Here is a 16996-nt window from a genome sequence, read left to right as displayed (position 1 = left end):
TAAGTAAATAGTAATAATAATAATTTACATCATGGCCCATTACCTATAAAGGTAAACATATTGTTCCACAAAAATGATGAAGAAAAACTAGAGAAATGATTAACATAGAAAATATTCCAGACGATATCTAAGGCAAATGCTACAGTGGGTGTTTTTAGATTTGATTTTAGAAATGTATTAACATTCACTTTTTGTTTTTTAAATAAAACCTTTTGGTGTGGTATGACTTTACAATTTTGAATGCATTCTACACCAATAAAGTCAAGCACATTCCATGTTATTCATACAAAAAGAACTGTGCTGAGGACACGCTGTTCACTTACTACATGAGCTATTCATGGGTTTTCCCTCATCCCTCAGCTCATAAAATATTGACCAAAACTTTGTCCTCGAAGGGAAATGAAGTACTGTATTCAGCATGGAGCTTGCATAGCACCAATACAATTTTGACAATACTGTAATTTTTTCCCCTAAAAATCATTTTGAAATGAAAATTGTGTGTAATTGTGAGGTTGACGTGAAATTGTTTGTGAATTTTACAAACACAGTTTGCTGAGTCTCTTTTTCTTCGTAGTGTTTAGCCACGGCCTACACATTAACAAGGAACCAGATGTGGACTTTGCACTGTCTCGCAAAGTACTTTTTGTGTCATCTTCCTTCCCATTTGTGTTATATAATATATTACGTCAATGCTCGGAGCAGATCAGAAACCCTGATATGCATTTTAACCCTTTGTATTTTGTATTTTATTGAATTGCTGTTGTATTGTTCTCTCCGTGTGCCCTGCGATTGGGTGGCAACCAGTCCAGGGTGTCACCCGTCTACTGCTGGAAGACGGCTGTGATAGGCACCAGCAAACCTGCGACCCTAGAGAAGCTAATCAGCTATAGAAAAGTGATGAATTGATGGAAGGATGTTGAACTCATGCTCACAGTTAGCGTAACAGCTGAGCTTGTAGACACACTATATGACTGAAACCAGATTGTCAAGGTGAGGGCAAGTTATTGTGTCCGTGGACATTACTTTGCAGTAAATTCACTGTGGGTGAATATTGTATGTGATGTTATTAGGATTTGGTGAATACTTAAAAAAAAAATGTTTGTATTTAGACATGCTTCGTTGTCATTCAATAGAAACAATATAATTTAACAGCAATCGAACAATCAAAGACACATAGATTGGTAATGTACATAGACATTTCTAAAATCATGTTTTATAATATTGAAATGTATCGTACTGTGTTTATCAAATACATTAGAAATGAATCAAAAATTAAGATATATATACATGATAGATCGATCGTGGCCGTAAGAAAAAACAAAAATCCAGTCGCCATGTGTTTTGTCACGTGATCACGCTACGCGCATACGCGGACGTGCGTGGTTTATTTCGTGACGTCACCGCGGAGGCTTCGTCGGCTTCCTCGACAAGCCAGCCAGCCAACCCACCGAAGCAACAGCCAAACTGTTGTAGTGTATGTGTGTGTAGGACAAAAACTGTCCCTGCGTAATCCAGTCAAGAACAACGAATAGCTTGTCTCCCTCCGCTCGAATCGATCCGGGCCGTCCCTGCCTCGTTTCGGTGTGCTTCCATGCGGAGGAGACTAATGAAGAAAAGCCCCGAGAGCTAGCCCACTGAAGGCTGTTTTTACGCCCAACTGTGGCTGGTCGGAAGGCGGGGAATACAAAGCGACGTGTTGCCTGGACGCCCCTCTTCTACTATTTTGGACTCGCTGAAGCCGAGAAGGCTTTTTCCCTCCAGGTGCTCGTGTTGCTGGGACCGCACAGTGGTTGTTCATGGATTATCTGGTGAGTAAATTGTGTCAAAATGGAGTTGCTGCTTTCTGCCCACCAGCGTGACGCTTTTTGACGTTGCTGTCGATGGTCGTGAGGGGTCGCCCAGGTTGCCACAACCACAGGGAGCGGGGTCCTAATTCCTGACTCTAATTAGCTGACTGAACCGGACAGTCCTATTTATACTACTTTGTGCAAACATGCCAGTTATTTTCGTTTTCTGACAACTTTGTTACTTATTAGATGAGCTGAGGCGGGATCCCGTACACTTTACGGTGTTATTTACATGAGTTCTAGGTACGTTGCTGCTTTGAGATGCGTGCGTACATTGTATTATGATCACATTCATACACTCGTAGCTCTCGTAGAAGTCGCAATATTTTTTTTTTCAATGAAATGTCAATAGTCAGCCATGCAACACACACAAAAAATGTTTTTAATAAAAAAATGCATTGAATAATAATATATAGGATTTCGTTATTACCCTTCAAAAATACAACTGAGTCTCAATATATGTTTATTTTCTGATTTAAAAAAGTCTGTATATTCAATGAATAAGTGTGAAAACATAAAACGTTTGTACGTCATCATGCTACAGTTCAATTCATTGTGCTTTTCTTCTGATGGTGACCACCTTGCTGGCTGGGGGCCGTATAGTAATCCCAGTGTTGCTATAATTAGTTATTTTTATATCATAAGGAATATGTGGCAGTGGACACCTTTGTCTACTTTTTTTTTTTTTTTACCTCTATATATCGCAGAATAGGTGTTTAGTCAGAACTTCTGCTTTTACCTAAATAGGGCAGAATGTAATTACTTTTGGCACCGCTGCATATCAATATCTAAAGGTAGACTCCTCTAAATTGTACTTGTGTACTTTCAAATCTTAACCGACCAAAGTTTACTTCAGCTGCTTTATTCCACTTGGTTATGAATGCCAGTGACAGAAGAAACTGTTTTTAGAGTGCAATGGTAGGTCTGGCTTCAGTGGTGGGTGCTTTGCATGTGGGGGATGGGAAGGGGTGAACTTTTTGCCTGTGATGGGAAGGGTGCTGCCTCGCTGAAACAATGCAACAATAGACAGGAAGCAGAGGAAAATAATAACACAGACGTTGTTGTCATCCTTCAGGAAGGCTAAAATGCAGTTGACCACTCAGTGTTGTCAGATGGCTTATAAGAAGATGTGCATGCAACCAATATGGAAGTATGGGACTACCGTACATTGTTCCCTTTTTTTTCCGATTAATGCCCCCCCCATAAAACCCAGGAATTTTTCATGCATGAGTATGTGGGTACCAGAAGTTCTACAACGCGACAAGTATTTATACTGGAAATTATTGATACAAAGATTACTGCAGCATACATAATTACTTAAATCTTTAATTATTAAGTCTTATACAGACTGTACTGTTAACCCTTCCCGTTTCCACCTGTTGGCCATAGTCGGAGATCACGGAGGGCCGGAGTTGACCTTTGAGTTATGGCCCTTGGATGTCGACCTCGAGTGGAGCCTGTAGCTAACCAAACATGATAACGGGGCAGCAGAGTTTACACTTAAAATTCCAATTTACTACCGCAGGACCCTCTGTAAATATCGTCTCAACGTTCTCTTTCGTCCTCACCGTACATACTCCCTTTTGCTGCGCGTCCTCACCTGCGTGTGAGGTTCAGTCTGGCTATTGGGTTTCCTCTCTTACTTCTTCCTCAAGTGAGGTTCATTTTGGCTGTTGGGTTTCCTCTAGTGCTACTTCTTCTATATACAGTACATACAGCTAAATCACAGTTTGATCCCTTTGTCACCTAGTGGCAGGAAGCTTACTTGACTTGAGAGTCTCTAAAGTGGTCATTTGTATTTAATTGGTAAAACGTTGTCCCGTGGCACACAAGTGCAAATCTGAAATTATTTTGCATTGCACTAGCTAGTTATGCCGTAGCCATACATATTTAACCCTTTATTGGGCACAACGGCCGCTTTCAGCCGATAGTCTAAAATGCCCAGTAAAGGGTTAACCAAACTTCAACATGCAGAAATTTCTTATGTCAAGATTTAAACACTTATACAGAGGTAATTGCTCTCATTCCTAGCTTAGGGATTAGAGCCTGAGAAGAGACTGCTCTGTAATAGTGGCTCTTAATCTTTTTTTTTCAGTGATTTACCCCCTGTGAAATATTTTTTCAGCCAAATAACCACTTACCAGCACAAAACATTTTTGCTACTGATTGCTGAGCCAATACTGTCTGAATTATCAAACCTTAGCACTCTATTTGTATGGTGGTCTCTCAGATTATTTTGAAATAAAATATAACACAAATTAATGAACAATTATAAATAAGGATTGGCGTTAATATGGCTGCACAATTAATCAAATTTTAATCGTGATCACAGTATTGGCTGCCACGATTATTGAAGCCGATCCTCTGCGATAACATTTAAAAAGCCGGCTAGTGTACATGTCAAATCAAGCACCATGTCACCCTTCTTGCATGTTAAAAGCCTCTGCTTTTCTCACCCTAATATGTTATTTACTAGTGTGAAATGGCATGGAATTTCTCACCTGATTCCTAATATATACCGTGCTAGCTGTCAATTGAGACCCATTTTGAAAATTCTGGTTGGCAAAATATTGGTTTGAATTTGGTTTGAAATGACCGAAAAAAATTTGGTTTGAATTGACCGAAAATGACATCCTGACTACTAATTGATTAAAATTTGCTTAAAAGTGAATAATGTGCTTGGTTCTAAGTAGGCTTCATTCTTTTCATTGGTTTGCACTCTGCAATTAAGTTAGCTGTGTTGCCCTGCTTTCAATATTGACCAAAATAATCGTAATTAATATTTTGGACATACAGTACATAGTTGTGCAGCCCTAGGTGCACATAAAAATGTTTTCAATATAAAGTATCCTCATTTGTGATCAAAGTAAAAATATGGTCTCCAGAAATATTATTAACCTATTTGTAAATAAAGTTTTTAAGTAATTGACAGATGATGTGATATGGGGTAAACTGGCATTTTAACATAATGATGTTTATTAGCTTATTGAAAATACAATTCTTTTTACACATTTATTTATATTTACAAATTTGAATAACATTTTGAATTACTTTTTTTTTTTAAAGTTTGGATTGATGCTACTTTTCAAATACAGCGGGCCCCTGGTTTACGAGTCTAACCTGTCCAGCGGTTGGGATTGTAACGCGAATTCACCGTACGGTGGGCAATCCAAACCTATGTTAAATAGCTAATGCGTGTAAAACCTCAGGTAGAAACATCAAAATTGAATATACATATTAAAAATTGGTGTCAAAATAGTATAGTAAGTGCTACGTATATATAATATACATGTATACAATTGAATAACATCATAAATAAAACGTATAAAAAGGGTTTATTTACCTTCAAATTGATGTGACGAGCTTGTTATTGCCATAGTTACTAGTGAGGGTAGCCTAGCCTATGCTACCTTAGCCTTCTTCGTATTTCTTGATTATCTCCAGCTTCGTTTTCACAAAAATCATCTTCTTACTTCTCTTTTAACATCACTAGCAATATTGGGACCCATCTCAAATGCACAAATGCACAATAAATATTATATTATTTTAAGCACTCAAGACAAGATCCAGTTTTTAGTGTGCGGCCATTTTGACTGTGACGCCGACCAATAGCGGACCAGCATTGTAGTGATGTAAGTGGAGACGGGTGTATCGCACACGCAAGCGTCGGAAGATGAAAGAAATGGCGTAAGGATGTGACAAAAAAAACGTCACGGTCCACAGTGTAAGGTAAAAAAAAACGCTAGGCAGGGCCAAGGCAAACCAATGCATGTTTTAAAACCTCACATAGTCCTTGAAGTGCCTTCAGACCCTTGACATATATTTGAGAACCACTGCTCTAGAACCAGCTAATTTAGCAAACCTTTCGCTTGCAACCTTTCGCAACAATGGAAATCACCACCATTTTTTTTCTTTAACACCCCTGTGTGTGTGTGGTTTTTTTTTTTAAATGGTCGTAAGATCCCAAATAGCAGTTATTGTGTTGTGTGTATTTGTATGGAGAATTTTGGCTGTGCATAGTGAGCAATTTGTGAAAAGAGACCACACAACACAGCAGTGCAGTGCCTAAACAAACATTTGTTGCTAGTTGTTGCCATGATACAGCCTTCGTAAATTACAAGCCCACGAAGCGGCCAGACACGACCTGGCAGCGTACTGGACGCTTGTCTAGTGTGAGATGGTCCGCCTATGACGTTGTCAAGTTTGACTGTCTTGCTTGGATGCCTTGGATTCATACTACTGTCTTGCTTGGATGCTTGAATTTATACTAAAGCCATTTCATTGCATTATTTGTGCTCCCTTCTGGTTTGAGTACTATTCACAGCCCCCGGGCTATGCTTTTAAGCTATGCTTTTTTAAGTTGAAGATGGTCACACATTATTTATCTGCTCTCCACATACTCCTGTCTGTCATTTAAAAATGAAGCTGGATTTTCTGTGGCGTACAGGAACCTCTTTAGTGTTTTGGAAGCGCAAAATGCAACAGTGTGCTTAAGAGCTTGTGATGAGTAGAATGCTTACAGGAAAGATTGATATGACAAAACAATCATTATTAATATTTGTTTTCCTTTGATTGGTCTTCGTGTTTTGTACTTGTCTCAGAATCCAGGATAGTTAAACCACAAACCCGTTTAGTAATTTATCCATCCTGCATTTGAGGCGCATTGCAGTAAATGGATAACACATCTGTTTAACTATAAACACTGACAAAGGAAACATGGCAGGATAGTTAAATGATATCCAAAGGTTAGGTATTTCAGCCACATCACTCCTCCATGTATTTAGTAGTGAAATGCTATTCTTTGTACATACCCTGCAGGAATTCTTTGCCCCACAAAATTCAGTGAAACCTCTATAGTTGAACTAGGTCAGTTTAACGGCTTATGTTTTATTTATTTTTATTATTTTAAAACACAGAAAACATTCCCATTGAAAATAATTGAAGTAGCAATTGCCTGTTTGACATACAGGATGCCTATATGAAAATTAATAAATGAATAAATAAAGCGACATTTACGCATGTAACGCCCCAGAACAGGTCTGGAGAGGCGAAATACAACCCAACTTTGGTCTGTGAAGTACACTATTCTATACTGTGATTGTGTAAAAGGAAGTTAACCACTGCACTGTACATTAAACATATAAGTATAAGTACTCCTTTTCTCCAGCAGTTCCTGACTTTTCTCTTTGACATAGCTGTCCCTCAAAGTTATCTGCCTTTTGTGACAAAACTCCTCTGACAGAAAAAAAAAAATCAACATCTCTATCAGACAGTAAATATTTGGCTAAAGCTAAACACTGTTGTTATCTTTGATACAGTTTAACAGCTGTATAAAGGTAAATACAAACCAGGTATGCCAACTTTCATGCCCATCATTTTCCAAGACTGCTTTCGTCTGGCTCCATCCTGGTATTGATAGCTGGCAACAATATGTTCCCCCATTATCTACAAATCTTGTCACGTGCCTGATTTTCAGTTCAATTCCCACTCTGGCGGGATGACGTCTCCTCCTTTCTAAAGTATGCATTCATTGTAAGGTCCTCGAGGCATGTCACGCTGAGCTGGCCAAGTGTTAAGAAATACTGTAAATGGACCTCCTAAGATGAGTAGACAGGAAATACTTTGAAATATGATGCTGCATCTAATAGCAGTAGAGTTTTTCAGGGTCAACTATAGAGTTATTCCTTATTATAGAATCATAATGGATTACACTTTATTTTTGAGCATGTACTGTAATATAACTATATATAATGTAAGTTAATTAATTAGTTCTTTTGTGTATTGTGTGTTTGTTTGTTTTCCATAACTCACAGCAAACAAATAACAACCCAATTGGACACACTAAAACACTTAGTTTCAGACTGCAGCCTGAAGTGACCCAATTCCGACTTTTTTGCCAGTGTACTGCATGTTTTACTTTTCTTCTTTCCTCAGCACACCTGATTCAAATGATGAGCTCATTAGTAAGCTCTGCTGGAGCTTGAAAATGATCTCAATCATTTGAATCTTGGGTGGCTTGGTACAAGAGTGGTTAGCACGTCCACCTTACAGTTCAGCGTTCTGAGTTCAATTCCAGCTTGCTCCAGGCTTCCTGTATGGAGTTTGCGCATTCTCCTCATGCCTGTGTGTGTGTGTGTGTTTTTTTATGGTTCCCTCCATCAATCCCCAAAACATGTGTGCAAGGTGTATTGGACACTCCAAATCGCCCTTAGGTGTATATGAGAGTATGAGTGGTCGTTTGTCTCTGTGTGCCCTGTGATTGACAGGCAATCCGTCCCGGGTGTCCCCCTACTGCCTGAAGACAACTGGGATAGGCACCAGCGAGCCATCGATCCTAGTGAGGATAAGCGACTAAAGAAAATGGATGGATGTTTTATTGTTGAATTTGTGATGGGTTCTTGCAAATACAGCACAGTATCGTACCCTTCCACCACAATATCGTACTCTTCTTTTTAGCAGCCAATATACTTTATGCAAGCATTGTTTGCATATCCTTCCTTTATTGAGCTACAGTAGCTGAAAGTGAACTGTTTTATCAAGTGGTAAAGATTTTGGGCTGTCTGATCGCTTGATGACCAACCTGCTTTGCATGCTCTGACCGAGTCATCCAAGTAAACAGCAACATTTCATTTATTAGTTACAACAAAAATGCCAAGTTGTGAAAATGTGTGTTTGGGAGCACACAGCTGGACAATCAATGTCCGTAGTAAATAATTCACCTGCAGGGGGAAATATTGTTATGAATACTGGGTTCCCATGAGGACTGAATTAGTAGGAAGAACCGGTAAGAGTGGTGTATTGACGTTGTTTTGCATTGAGCCTTGTGCAATGAATGATCAAATTCCATCCATCCATCCATCCATCCATGCATCCATCCATCCATCCAGCCAGCCACCCATCCGTCCTCTAGAGGGTTGCAACTTGCTGGTGCCTCTCCCAACTGACTTTGGCCAGTAGGCGGGGCCCTGAACCGGTTGCCAGCCAATTGTAGGGCACACTGAGACCAAAAACCATTCATACTCCAAATCACACCGCACAGGAAGCCTACAATTCATATTTAATAGAAAATAAACTAAATCGCCAATGTACCTAATGCAATTTATATGCATATTTTTTATTGTGGAAAGTTTAAAATATCCTGTAGGCCCTTTAAAAAAATGGGGTATTGGACCCATGCCGAATCATAAATCTAAAGAAAAGACTACAGTAGTTCAGCAGTATTCCACTCTTGTCAGGAGAAAACCTCAAAAACCACATTTTGGTGAATTTCATTTTGCTTCAAATATCTATACTATTGGTAAATCCACGTGTGGGAATTATTTCTACCAATGTTTAACCAATCTAAAGTGTTGAACATAGCTTGTGGCCTTTTAACGATGCAATATTAATGGTTAAGCCTTTTAGGGTCTCTTGAAATTTATGATTTTGGACACCATTATCTATCTCATTACATCACTATTTATGATGCCCAGGACCAGAAAAGATTCCAGGATGCTGCACAGGTTCAAAAAGCCTCCAAATATTAACAAATCAGCAAAATAATCAATTAGGTATAGGCCAAAAAGAAAATAACACTTTGAGTGTGTCTAGGAGGAGAAGTCAACATTGCATCATGTTTAAACGTTCAAAAACGTTTACTTTTCATTATAGGCCCCACTCCTGTACTGTACCGCTGTAATGTGAATATTAATTTATGCCACTGTTTGTCCTTTTTTTTTTTTAAATTAGAAATTATTCCAAACTTGTGATATCCATTTTTTTTTTTTTTGTGAGGGTCTAGCTTTGTGGCCACCATTGCAACACTGCATGTGTCTGCGAGTAAGGTACGGTGAAGTCTTACAATATCTTGACGTCACACTTAATGACATTTCTCCCTTTATGTTTTTCTGCAGGTTTTGTTCAGTTCGTGTACTTAGGTGTGATAATAGTAACTCACTTGACATTTGAGCTGAATCAGGTTTATCTCACTAGACTCCCCACATGAACATCTAAGCTCAAATGTTTCTTTCATCCTCCTCATGCATACCATACACTACTCAAACACAAAAACATTTTCAAACTACTACGGACAGTATGGAGTGCGTGGGTGTGTTATGGCGACTAATCCAATTTGACGTCTTATTCTGGATCTCTAGTTGTCGCCGGGTCCTTAATCTTTGTGGCAAGAGCTCTCACACGCTTTCTCATTGATCCCATGTGAGTGTAATTTATTCAGTATTTCTCATGAATGAATATGGCAAGTAAACACAAAGCAATTCGGGTCCTCTTTCAGATGAAGACTGACTTGAGTAGCCCGCAACAATTTGTGTTGTTGCCCTGATGCCGTTAGCTCAGCTACTACTCATGATTCGCCCCCATGCGTTCACTCAGTCAGGAAGGCTTGGCTTGCGTGTTGCCGTGGGATACGCCTGTTGCTGAGCGCAATGTCTGCGCGCGTGCAGCTCTCCCTTGCGTTGTGCAGAATTGGGCTTTACAGGGTAAGAAACACTCTCAAAAAATACTGCAGTGCTTGTATCGGAGAGCTGTGGTTGCATTTGGCAGACTTGCATATGCATTGTGAGTTTCAGCATGCTAGATTTCTACTTCTGTTTTGAAGCAGGCTCTGTTGCCTGGTCACTGAATGGAGTATTTGCTGTGTTTCATGGATGCTAGTCACAGCAACCAGAGAACTGTGAATGCGCGGCTACTAATAAGGTATTACTACAGAGAGGCTTGTTTTGGTGCCATGTTCACCATATTGAAGAAAGCGTTAAGCCATTTTACATCATCTAATATCACATTTATTGATTGAGTTTCATCTGTAGCTGGTCACTGCTGTTCCCTGTTATTCTGAATAGCAGGATCTGGAACCTGGGTTGACCGGTTCTTACAGTATGTAGACCATAGCATTGGATTCTGCACTAACATTTAAAAAGAAAAAAATCTCTTTTATGATAACATTTTAAATGTGGCATGAGCATGAGATGAACATTGAGCCTCGCTGCGCCTATTAATATCATGTCTCACACATGACTCATCCCCTCAGTCGCACTTGAATCGAATTTGTGGGAACGCCACAAATGAATGTTGGGTTTATTGCAAGACCATTGCTAAGCCAGCTCTGTAAATCATGCAGCCAGATGAACTTGACATAGGTGACATCTTGAAGTCAGGTTATTCCCAGGGAACGTCATCCTATAATAGCGCTTTTTGTACACTTGATTGGCTGCAAGATTTTATTAGCAGGTTGTTGGATAATATTATTATTAAATCTAATAATTTGCTGAGTATTGCTAAACATTATTTTTAGAACAAAGTATTTTGCTGATTATCCATTTTGATACTCGAGTAATCATATAAAAGTTGGTTTTGGATTCTTAAACAATACAAGCATATCCATTAGCAATTTGCATGTGCCGTGCAAGTATTAGTTTTGCTCTCTTTGAGGGCCGTCATCATCACATTCTACGAGTTTCTGTGATTTGGAGTATGTGAAACTTTTGTGAACATGTTGAACTCAATTTAGCCGCTGGCTGTTACCTGGTCAACTGTCAGTTACTCGCCAAAATACATGTGACTGAAATTTGTGTGAAAGTTGTGTTTTCATTTTCTTTCATTTTAAATGAAGTCCATTAAGCCATTGATCCTTTATAAGCATATCTCCGCAAAGCTAAACACACCTATAGACGTCAATTCCAGGCCAACTTAAAAATGAAAGCCTACTCAATAGTAGGCTTTCATGTTCCAACGTAAAAATGAAAGCCTACTCAATAGTAGGCTTAGGCCTACTACTCAATAGTAGGCTTTCATTTTTCAGTTGGCCTTCGCAGCTGTGGCGGCGTTGCCATTGGCTTCACTCTACTTGACTCTTTTAATCCTGTTTTATTGCCATCACATAGCTATCTACCAACATCACCACGTGATGAAAAAAAAACATGTTCATTTGGTGATTAAGGATGCTAAGAGGTTGTCAATTAGTCTTTCACTGTATACAAGATAGGGCACAAGTCTTCGGCGTTAGTGCTAGCTGCTGATGTATTGCACGCGGTGCATTCAAATGCAGACTGGTATTTCAAGCTCCGATCAAAAGTTCGTCAATGCATGAAATAGTAGGTCTCAAACTCCAGTTCTCGGGGCCGCCATCCTGCATGTTTTTGATGATTTTCTCTTAAACACACCAGATTCAAATGATTAGGATCATTTTCAAGCGCCTGCAGAGTGCGCTGATGAGATAATAATTTGAGTCAGGTGTGTTTAAGACAGAAGCGTTGTAAACATACGGGATTGCGGCCCTCAAGGACTGGAGTTTGAGACCTATGCGTTGAATGTTAGAACTTAAAGTATCTGTACAATATGGGCTTTTTATTAAGAAGAATGTGGTAGTGAAATCAAGATTATTTTATTTAATTACAGTGAATGGTCCATCTAGTCACTTATGTTTACAACACTAAACGAAATAACTAGGCTTCCCTCTTCCATTCTAGTAGTTGTTTTGTTAATGAATCAAAATAAAGAACACATTGAATACAGATTTAATTTACCTTCAGTATGGGTGAGCTTTAATGGGTTTCCACTTACCTCCTGCAATGTGCTCAAGTATCCCTCCTAAGGAAATTTTGCATTGAAGGACCTATTTAGAGCCAATGTTTAGGGGCCAGACATAACTGATTATGACACTAGGCAGGATGCAAAGCACTGGTTTTCCAAAGGGAAAGAGACAGCCTCGCTGGAAGAGCTGGCTCTTCTGTGATGCAGACCTCTGACATGTGCATTTCTTTTCAGTCTCCTTTTAAAATTAACTGTCCTGTTTTGTCAGCTGCTTCTTGTTGCAGTTCATCCGTCCATTCGTCCATCCATCCATCCATCCATCCATCCATCCATCCATCCATCCATCCATCCATCCATCCATCCAATTATTCATTGTCCAAGCTGCTTATCCTCACGAGCTTGGCCGGTGTGCTAGAGCCTATCTCAGCTGTTCTCAGACAGTAGGTGGGATACCTCCTGAACTGGTTGCCAGCCATTTTCAGGCAGGGCACACAAAGATGAACAAACTCTTTTTACAAACACTTTTTACAGTAAAATATTTTAAAATTTTGAATTGTTGTCAAATTTTGCGTCATATAAAAACCCAGTGTGCAAATGGAGTTTAGATTATATGGACTGGACTCTATGATTATAGATCAGCAAGTACAGTCAAGCTGTATCACTCCATAAAATTCTGCAATCTTGTGCAGTGTGACTGAAAAAGTTGGTAACCCCAGCATTGTCACTTCAAAAGTTACTGTAGAGCCTTGTTCTATTCAAGTCACACTCAATTAATCTGCATATTTACTAGTTCTGAAAAAACAAGACAAAACATAACATCTTTATTGGTTGTAAAATGGCATAGTACTGGTATTTTGCTGTTTAAACATCAAATATCATTGTTATGACTTGTTTGGAAATTTCCCATTTTCATTTTGATATGCAAAGCAGTTCAGATGCACTGTTCATTACAAATTCAACTGATAAAAGTATTTAACACCACTTTGTGTAACTGTCAAACTAATAGGCCTTTTGCCATTGTGTAACTTCTGTCTACATTGGGGCCTGTAAAATTACCCAAGGTGCCGCTCCACCAAAGGCTCGATTTTCTTTCTTTCTCTTTTTTTAAATTCTGGATTTGTGCATTTTTATGTTTCAAACCCAAAGCTGAACACCCAGACTGCTCATCTAATACTATGGGGTTAATGTGTACATATAAGGCCCGATGTGGTCACCTCATTATGTCATTAATGAGCTGGAAAATTACCCCCCCCCCCCCCCCCCCCCCCACCACACACACACACACACACACACACACACACACAGGAATCTCTCAGCTCAGTTCGACAGTCTCAAGGCTGGTTCGTGCTTCGCTGAAAAGCAAACCCAGCCAAGTGTACAGTACATACTGGAATGGCCCAATTGAAGGAAAAATACACCCTGAAAGTTACACATCGCAGCAACTTACAGCAGATAAGCGGCTTTGGCTTTGCAAGGAGATAATTTTGTGGTGCATGTAGTCTACATTTTGTAATTTCAATAAAATGAACTACATTATTCATATGCCTCTGTTTGGCCATTGGCCTCAGTAAGCAAAGATAGCTGTAGCAGAATATGCACTGAGTTTATAAATATTGTATAGTGTCACTGATTTATGCACTTTCACATTCTCCTATAAATAGCACTGAACTAAACTCAATAGAGCTGCCACGGAACAATGTTGGAATTGATTTTTACTGTATAAATTGAAATGACAAAATTTTATATCACTGTTTATGCCAGCTATTTTATTTTATCCATCCAACCATGGTCTATTGCTGCTTATCCTAACTAGGATCGCTGGCTTGCTGGTATCTATCCCCGATGTATTCCGGCAGTAGACGGGGGCCCCTGAATTAGTTGCCAACAAAAAAAAACATTCACTCCCCCAATAAGGGCTACACATTTTTGTTTTGCCCAAGATCTACTTTTCGGGTGGGGGTGGATGACTTTTTTAGAACTTTTTTTTAGAATTGCTTCTACATCAACGGGACAATACGCTGCCTGTGAAGCTATGGTATTGTGGTCAAAGCCAAATGTTGTAAGGAAGGCAGCTAATGCTTCAAAATAGGGTTAGCACTATAAGGCGCACCGTCAGTAAATGCCATATATTTTTTTTTAATTCATATATTCATTGCACGCATTGAACAAAAACTGCAGTAGTGGCTGGGGTTGCATTATGCATCCACTAGATGGAGTTGCATTATGCCACCAGATGGTGCTGCACGAAAAGGGATTTAAGAACAATCAGCTAAGTCATCAAACTTTATTCACAGAGAATAAACTTTATTCATACAATATAAGCGTTATCACAACTGTCAAAATGAATAAACAGTTGTTTTATTCGAGTACTATCAGAATAGGGAAAAATACCTCAAGATTCAAGAGATTTATTGTCATATGTAGATCGTAGTGCAGAATATCATACGATTGCCAACAATCTAATTAGCATCTGAAAAGATCGCGATCATGCTTGTTTAGCATTGCAATAGCTAATGTTAGCATCAATGCACGTCCCTTCACACGGGTTATTTGTGGCACATTGTTTGTCCAGTAATGGCTAATGCTTATTTAGTTTTTACTTTTAGTATGACTCTGCATGCTCATGAAGCTCATGCCGCTAAATTGAGATAAAGTAGCAAGACGCTCAGCTTCATGGCTTGTGAGACATGGCATTGGGCTTGCTGTTGACCAGCGCTCACATACTTGTATCCAACACGTTGCGATAACAGTTACGTTATATATATAATTTGATATGATAGATTGTAAGATTTTGAGAAAATGTAAGGCTTTTAGGTACGCCTTATAGTGCGGAGAATACGGTAACATATTACACGAACAACATTGGTACGCTTTACCATGACAACACACTACCAACGTGATAATCTTTGGTTCCCAGAGTAAGCAGGCTCTGATGTGAGCCACGCTGTTGTGAAATCACTCACGTTCACATGGTATAGTGTGGAAATGAAGTTAAAACTGTCAGTTCATGGCACTAAAAGAATAACAATCAAGCAACTTTCTTGATTGATGTTTTTTCATGCGGGCGACCAAAATAGCTGGACGGACGGCCAGTAGACCGTGGCCGATGCATTGAGCACCCCTTATTCAGATTGTCCAAAACCCCTACCATGTAAGCTTTTAGAATGTGGGAGGAAGCTGACGTGCCCAGAGAGAATTCACAAGGGCACGGGGAGAACATGCAAACTTAACACAAAGGAGTCAGAGCGAGCTGGAATTAAACTCGGTCGGGACTCTGAACTGTGAGGCGGGCGTGCGGGCGTTTATTTGTTTGATGATTGTGTGTGTTTGTGTGTCAATAAGTTCGAAACCCCTATATATTTGATATTGTTTTAATTTTCAATAACAATATCTTGAATGTGCATCTACAGATAGAGATGTCATCAAGCCAGAACTTTACTGTATTCTTTTTTTCATTGAACCAAAAAAATCTGTTCGAAGCAGATCGCAACAAAGACACGAATTGATGTCAATAAAGGAAAGAGTTGAGTTTTGGGAGGCAGTTGGCAATGATCGATGACCTCATTCACTGTCTGCGCGACTGCATTTTGTCATTAGAGACTGCCCTTCTTTGCTCTTTAGCTTTTTGGCCAGTGGTGGAGAGAAAGGCCTTCTCTGCTGGCTTAAACATATCCAGAAAAATACATTTATTCATTGAAGCGGCTCTGTGGCACATCCTTCTCAGAGTTCAGGGACCCAAGTTCAAATCCACCTCGCTCCTGCCTCCCTGTGTGGAGTTTGTTATCCCCGAGCCCGTGTGGGTTCTCTCCGGGCACTCCGGCTTCCTCTCACCCGTCAAAAATGCATGGCACGTGCATTGTCATTCTTAATTGTCCTTAGGTATGATTAGAATGCCTGAAATGTTCTTCATCTCTGTGTGCCCTGCAATTGGTTGGCAACCAGTTCAAGGTGTCCCGCGCCTACTGCCCGAGGTCACCTGGGATAGGTACCAGCAAGCCTGCGACACTCGTGAGGATAAGCGGGTCTAGAAAATGGATGGATGTATGGACGGACATTTATTTATACCTTTCTTTTGACTAAAATTATTCTCCCTGTTCTGTTCTCTGTATGACATAATATTGATAATATTGATAATATTGTAATGACATTTTTTAAGTGCTTTCAGTTCTATTGTACTAGAGTTCTTCCATTTAAAAAGTTGAATAAAACTTTTTATCCAATCATATTTCAGCTAGCAATCATATTTCCGCTAGCGAATGTCATCAGGTCCCATGAAATCTACCATATCCTTCAGAATGGAAAGAGGGGCACCTGCCCACCATAAGTTAATGGACACAGCCCGATCAGTTTACAGTTGCTCGGACCAATCATCTCGCTAGTTTGCAACCTCAGGGCGTGTGAGGTAGCCCTACATAGAAGGCAACATCTGATCCTGTGTCCTGTGATTAGAAAAGCTCTCTGGGAATCTGACAGTTTCATTTTGCCCCAAAAATGTGTGATACAACATTTGCACCAAGGAGATTAGTTTGCTACCGACACTTTTAAAAAAAAAAAAAAAATATTCACAATGGCAGAAAGGGGAGAAGAGGTGGATATGTCTGCAGAAATACTTGTCACACCAA

At 39.5% G+C, this 16996-nt stretch overlaps 1 protein-coding gene across 3 annotated transcripts in view; it reads left to right on the top strand.

Annotated features, from left to right (window-relative positions):
- The first annotated feature begins 1396 nt into the window (after positions 1-1396).
- arl15a (ARF like GTPase 15a) overlaps positions 1397-16996 on the top strand; it is a 109889-nt gene continuing 94289 nt past the window's right edge. The window contains exon 1 of one of the 3 annotated variants that reach the window (XM_088414452.1): positions 1397-1808. In XM_088414452.1, coding sequence (XP_088270578.1) covers positions 1797-1808 — 12 coding nt within the window. In that variant the 5' untranslated portion in view covers positions 1397-1796. Of the gene's footprint in view, positions 1809-10067; positions 10325-16996 lie in introns of those variants that run through there. The other 2 variants (XM_088414461.1, XM_088414442.1) reach the window with 2 other exon arrangements.

Source organism: Hippichthys cyanospilos, chromosome 1, assembly GCF_059441005.1.
Source record: "Hippichthys cyanospilos isolate Australia breed blue-spotted pipefish chromosome 1, RoL_Hcya_1.0, whole genome shotgun sequence".
Classification (NCBI taxonomy): Eukaryota; Metazoa; Chordata; class Actinopteri; order Syngnathiformes; family Syngnathidae; genus Hippichthys; species Hippichthys cyanospilos.
This window is presented reverse-complemented; position numbering and strand designations above follow the sequence as displayed.